We start from the raw sequence: 6,318 nt of genomic DNA, 5'->3' as shown, positions 1-6,318 counted from the left end.
AGTGACACACTCACCATCATCATCATTATCTCCAATAGTTTATTCTTTTCCTTACTCTTTATTTTATCCTTGCTTTGTTGAACTCATTTAAATTACTTTATTGTTAACTTTGTTTAGCTTATGTTTGTTATGAGCATTGAATATTGTTAGCTTTTGAAGTTAATAGGTTGTTGAGTTTAATATTGAAGTTTAAGTTGTAGTTAATGCAATTTATTGTTGGTTGTTGAGTTAGCATTCAATGCCTCATTTGTTTCCTGTTTTGTTGTTTTTACTCATTTCTATTTTGCTTTGTTTGTTCATAATCATGAGTAGCTAAATAGTCAAAGGGGTGCGATGTAGTTAGTGAGTCGATTTTGGTTGGTTAATTCTTAGATTAGAAATTGTGCTTCATGGTTGGGTTAGATAGTGAAAATCTATGGGTTTCGGGTTGTGTGTTATCTCTAGTTAGATTAGCTACTTAATTAGTGAATCCTAAGGCTAGTTTAGAAACGAAGAGGTAAGAAATGAGCGAGCTTTACTCATCCCATCATTCACCAACCTAGAGCTATAGATAGACTAGGAGGTAGATATAGTTGATTGAAATCTCGGGCTAAGTGCAATTGTTTGTTTTAATAGAACCCAAACCGAGATGTGTAAGTTCGTCAAATAACTAGGTCCCTAAAGACTCGAGAGAGATTAGTGGATGTTTTAAGGGGATTGAGACTAAGTTTTTCCATTTTAACCCGAGTTTAGAATCGTTACCAAGACCAACCAAATCGATGAACTAACGAAGTCGCGCCCCTTGCTTTTATTATTTCTTGTTGAATCGATTTTAATTGTTTTAATTTACTCTTGCTTTTAAATAAGTTTCATTCTCAAAAACATCAATAACCCCTCATCTTTAATTTTCTTACAACTTAAAAAGAAAATCTAGTGAATTTATATCGAAAATTGTCCAAAATCCTTGTGGGCTCGATATCGGTGCTCTTTGCACTCTATTACTTGACGATACGTACGCCGTGTGATTTTTCTTAGTTATAGGAAATCTCCATCACAATGCAACCATTGCAAATGTAACCATTTGTAATCATATAGTTGAGAAAAAGTTTACTCATGTAAAAGAATATTGCCACCTGATGACAGCATGTCAAAATTTTAATCTACAAAATAAACGTTTCTGCTCCAAACCTTCATTGCTCATTTCAGCTGAAAGCAAGAAAAAAGCAAAATTACTTGCCTTCATTAAACTTCACGCCAAACCCAATATCTCAACAAAGTATGCATATTTGTAAACCTCACATCGAACAGGGAAATCTCTTCAAATTTCGAAAGCAAAAATCACCAAAAACCTCCTTCGGCTAGAACAAATGAGGACACTGCAGGGGACGGGTCTGACCATATTAGTCCCTCATAGAGTGAGAAAATTTACAAGTTTCCCCATAGTGACACCTTCCTCGAGCATAATGATGGCACGGCTTTCGTGGCACAAAGTTCTCTCTCCTCGGCGGGCTCATGGGACGAGTATAGTGTCTTCTCGGCGGGCTCATGGGACGAATATAGTGTCTTCTTGGTGGGCTTATGGGTCGATGATAGTTGTTCACACCATACTCTCTTCTTGGTGGGCTTATGGGTCGATGATAGTTGTTCACACCATACTCTCTTCTTACAGGACTGACAGGATGATTTGTGTTCAAACCTGTGAATGGCTGGTTCTTGGACCTTGTTGACCAATCCATATAGCCACCGGGATTGAAATGTGGCTGATTTCTCGTGTGTTGAACCTCTTGAATTCCGGGGTAAAATCTGGGTTCTTTGTTGTTGAAACTCATATTCCCCGCAAATCGCTGAGAGGCTTCTGGGCCTACGTGCATATCTAGTACTGGACTCTTCTTCGGTTGAGTCTCTCCGGTCACTTTGCAATGATCAGCGAACGGGCCTGGGTTTTGAGCTTGGACATTAGTTGAAGAAGGTATATGGTGTGCCATGAATGCTGGTTTGACCAAAATTCCTGGTCTGATCATTTCATTTTCTGTGATTCTTGAATGATCGGATATGACTGGTCGTTGTGGTTGAACCAAGGGCTTTAGTACCGAGGTCAAGTCAGGCTCAGGCTGATTTCTACGAGGCTCTCTTTTCGAGGCCCTGAAGCACAGAAAACTTGATGATATAATAACGCAGAAGAAATAAATAGACCAAGATTCAATGAACATGAATCACTTAAATAGTTTCTACCTATTTTCCTTCAGCCCTTTTCTCTTTTCCTTCTCCTCGATCCTTGCTTCTCGGCTAGATCTAGCCAGAGACCCCCTGGCGTGCTTTTCGTTCAACATTTTGCGCCTCTCCTCTTCATCGTCCCATCTCTATATTCAGATACTCACAGATATATTCTAAAGTTATAAGTCGATCGGTGTTTAAGGATCTAATGTCAGAAAAATAAAAGGCCTTAAACAAGGTTTACAAGATCACGAGTTGACAATCAAACGACAGAGTTAAAGGAAGAAATAATTTCGGAATAACATCGAACCTGTCTCATAGTTTTCAACCGATAGAGATTGCGTCCCTTGATTAGGAGGGGATGAAGTGAAGGAAGTGGCTTCTCTCCTTTGCTCCACAAAACTTCAACCTGGTCACAATTTGAGAAAACAGAAGTGGGAATTGAAATGCTTTTCTATTTTATTTTTTTGTAATGGCGTATTATTGTTATACTAACCGTAAATGTGTGCTGTTGCTTCGCTGCACCATAACTTTCCTTCACGATGCGGCCCGCGACCATCCTCGTGCCACACGGGGGTCCAGTTGCACTCCTCGATGCAATGCTGTACCTGCGAATAATAAAATAAAAATAAAAAAAGAAACTTTATGATAGAGTAATAGCGATGAAGCGAGCTAAGATATCTTCGATAACATTGCTAATAATGTAAGAGAAAACATAAGTTTTTTTCTCCTCTATATGACTGCAAACTTACGTGTCATAAACATTTTGCTCGAACAAAACTACATCGCCGGTGCAAGCATCACCTGCAAAAAGAAAGAAAAAAAACAACTTGAAGATGATTTAAATGTGATAGACAAACCAGAAGCAGATCAAGACCATATAAACATTTACCTTTGCAATTCATGAAAAAGCTAGATACCGGGTATTTCTTCTCTCCTCCCCCGTTCGAAATCCTTAATACAATACCAAAAAAAAAAAAAAAAAAAAAAAAAAACAAGCGCACACATTAGGAACCGGAAAACCCCAATGAATTTCTACTACACGATCCCATGCTCATTTTTCCAAGAAAAGAAAATTACTCGAGATGCTCGTTGATGCGCTGAATAAGCGTTGCTTTGTTTCCTGTCAGTCTCAATCCATTCTTTCTTAGATAGACCTTACATTGCTCAACTTTCAACTTCTCAGTCTTACCACCTGTGATTAACATTTAAAAAGAGAGATTAAAACAATAGAAAGAACCACTTCTGTAATCAATGCCTTGGTACTCGTTACTATGACCAACGCAGTTCTAAAATCACAATACAAACAAGCGAATGTGAAAGCTTCTTTCATTTAGGGAAACTAACCTCCGACGATCCTTTGAACTTCCTCGTAGCTTTTCTCATCAACTTCTTCTACTTCACCATCATCAACTACTATCCCATTGTCACTTTCTTCGACAACACTGCAAAAGAAAAATCCCTAAATACATTTCACTAACCGGCTAAACCCTAAGATTGATTAAATTAACAACAAGAAGATGAAGAGGCTCAATCGGATCAGAAGACACAAACCTAGGGTTGGAATTCTTCCTCACTGAGAGGTTAGAGAGCTTGCGACGCGTTTCTTCGACAGCGCTGTAACTCGGATCCTCGTCCGAATCATCGGAGATTGAGACGAGACTCTCGCAAGAGTCTTCGTCGTCGATGTCAATAGTATCATTCATGGCTTCCATTTCGTGTCGAAGCAGAGAACAAAAAATGACCGTTTGCATTGATGGTAGTTCATTCTTGCGGTACCCTATTATAATATAAATTTAAATTAATTCAAATCTATTCAAATTTAAAATAATAAATAATATGTGATCTTTGAGGATGGATAAGTGGCCAATTAGGTTACGAAATATGCTAAAGCGAAGTTTCCCAAAAATAAAATTCGTTCTTGAAATTACACCCTGACAAAGTTGTTAAATCATTAATGTGTGTTTGCGACGAGGATAAATTACGTAGTTTTAACGAAAGATTGAAATTCCGCGAAAATCGGACGGAAACCGGAGTTTTGAAGAGTCTCGACACTGGTTAACACAAAACCGTACTTCTCCTTAGAAATTGTGGTAAATCGAACGGAAAAACGGTCCGGTTTTCGGTGCGTGAAATACGGCTTGATTTAGTGATTTTTTCCCCAAAAACCATAGTACTTAAGAGAAAATCAGGACAAAAACTCAAAAACGGATGAGGAAGCATAATAAAATTTGTCGTTGTTGCGCTATAAGATTTTCACCGTGTACCGCCCAAAAATTGTGAACATTTTCTGACCCCCGCATATTCATTTCCTCCTGATTATCGCTAGAAACAGCTAATATTTATAAAATTTACAGACCTACAATGGTATGTTTTAATGGTGGTCTAAAGCTTTCAAGAATTTTACCATATTGATTTCAAGAGAAAGGGGAGCAAAAAAAAAAAGAATCAGGCCCACATAAATGCTAATCGTAATAATAACAAAGCAAAAAATAGTTTTTTTTAAATAAAAAATAAATTGGTATTTTTGCTAACGTGACTGTTGATATATAAGTATGTGACAATGACACTATTTACTTTTCTTTTTGAAAGTATGACTCATTATATCAGTATTTAATGCAAATAACACATAGTAGTAGCCAAGGTTTAAAATATCGATACCGATATCCATACCGAGGTTCTGATTTTACGGATATATCGAGTATCGATGGATATATCGACGGATATTCTATAACAATTTAAATACCGACTACCGATTATATCGATGATATATCGATGATATATCGGATACCGACGGATATATCGGCAGAAATCCTATAAAAATATATAAAATGTATATATAATTTAATGATACATATAACAATTATATTTTAAATATATATATATATATATATATAACATATCTATATAGATATATACGTATATTTATATCTATAAATATATGTAATGAATGAGTATATAACATTTATTTAGCTAACAATAAAGTTCACATTATTATGAAATTAATAAATTTTAAAAAATCACTCCATATAAACATATGTAGTTATATGAATTTTAATAAGCAATAATGAGTCTTCATCTTCCCAAGAACTCAAGTTTAAATTTTGGGTCTGTTTAGAGCTATGTAAATAGGTATTTCAGGAATAACTTTTCTGTTTTGGCTGTTGTAGGAATTTGTTTTACATTTAAAAAAAATCACTTCCTATGAAGTTCTATGAATTTTAATGAGCAATAATGAGTCTTCATATTCCTAAGAACTCAATTTTAAATTTTGGACCTGTTTAGAGCTATGAAAATAGGTATTTCAGGAATAACTTTTATGTTTTTGGCTGTTGTAGGAATTTTTTTTAGAAAAACGGTATATCGGGAAGAAAACGATATTTAGGCTGTTATATCAGTTTTTTTACCGAGCCTTCAAAAAAACGGATATATCGGCGATATATCCCTATATATCGCCGATATTTAGAACCTTGGTAGTAGCATTATATCAAGCACTTTAGAATCTAATTTCTTGGCAGAGATAGACCTAATTACTCTAAGGTACATATGCATTTTTTTTTACTAAAATATGTACATATAATCTAATATATTTTTTTTTAAAAAATTTTGTATCTCTTCTCTTAAGGTGTATATATTATAAACTATAGTGTATTAATTTGTTCACTGGATACCTCACGGCAAATTCCGTATTTAACGGCCACGACGGTAATGATAATTTCAACATTACAGTTTATCATTTCATTTTTTGTATATTACGGTAAACCATTAATTTATCATGGTATACCAGTAAAATCTGAGTCCCGATAAGACAACGGTAACGATATTTCATTAAAAAAAAAAAATTAACTTTTATTTGAATGGTAATAGTTCGTTACTAGAAAAACGAAAACCGTCATTTTAGTTTGAATTGTAAAGTAAATTATATATTAGCATGAGAAATGTTGAAATCCGTTATCATTTAATATATAGAGTTAATGGCGGCATAAATACTTAATGTTTGAGTTTTGTGTCATTTAAATACCTCATGTTTTATTTTCACGGTAAAAATACTCAATGTTAGTTTCGAGCGTCACCGTTACTACTTCATGGATTAAGACTAACAGAAATCCATGATTACTACTTCAT

The 6,318-nt window shown here is 35.0% G+C and overlaps 1 protein-coding gene across 1 annotated transcript; it reads right to left on the bottom strand.

Annotated features, from left to right (window-relative positions):
* Positions 1-1,179: 1,179 nt before the first annotated feature.
* On the bottom strand, positions 1,180-3,968 carry LOC149385628 (SAP domain-containing protein). Its single transcript, XM_089624904.1, has 9 exons — positions 3,748-3,968; positions 3,541-3,638; positions 3,274-3,388; positions 3,086-3,147; positions 2,946-2,997; positions 2,690-2,801; positions 2,504-2,602; positions 2,212-2,339; positions 1,180-2,121 (listed from the first exon to the last, which is right to left on the bottom strand). The coding sequence occupies exons 1-9, from the start codon at positions 3,945-3,947 to the stop codon at positions 1,380-1,382; spliced, it is 1,608 nt and encodes a 535-aa protein (XP_089481030.1). The 5' UTR covers positions 3,948-3,968; the 3' UTR covers positions 1,180-1,379.
* Between the last annotated feature and the right edge of the window lie 2,350 nt (positions 3,969-6,318).

Source organism: Urtica dioica, chromosome 9, assembly GCF_054948205.1.
Source record: "Urtica dioica subsp. dioica isolate 48M chromosome 9, U.dioica_male_clone48M_v1_H2, whole genome shotgun sequence".
NCBI classification, from domain to species: Eukaryota; Viridiplantae; Streptophyta; class Magnoliopsida; order Rosales; family Urticaceae; genus Urtica; species Urtica dioica.
This window is presented reverse-complemented; position numbering and strand designations above follow the sequence as displayed.

Bases quoted from the DNA above. Each gene is read 5' to 3' on its own strand.
- LOC149385628 (XM_089624904.1), bottom strand. From the start codon at position 3,947: ATGCAAACGGTCATTTTTTGTTCTCTGCTTCGACACGAAATGGAAGCC. The intron at 2,603-2,689 runs GTTAGTATAACA...AATTGTGACCAG, and splicing joins AGCAACAGCACACATTTACG to GTTGAAGTTTTGTGGAGCAA. The intron at 2,122-2,211 runs GTAGAAACTATT...TCTGTGCTTCAG, and splicing joins AAAGGGCTGAAGGAAAATAG to GGCCTCGAAAAGAGAGCCTC.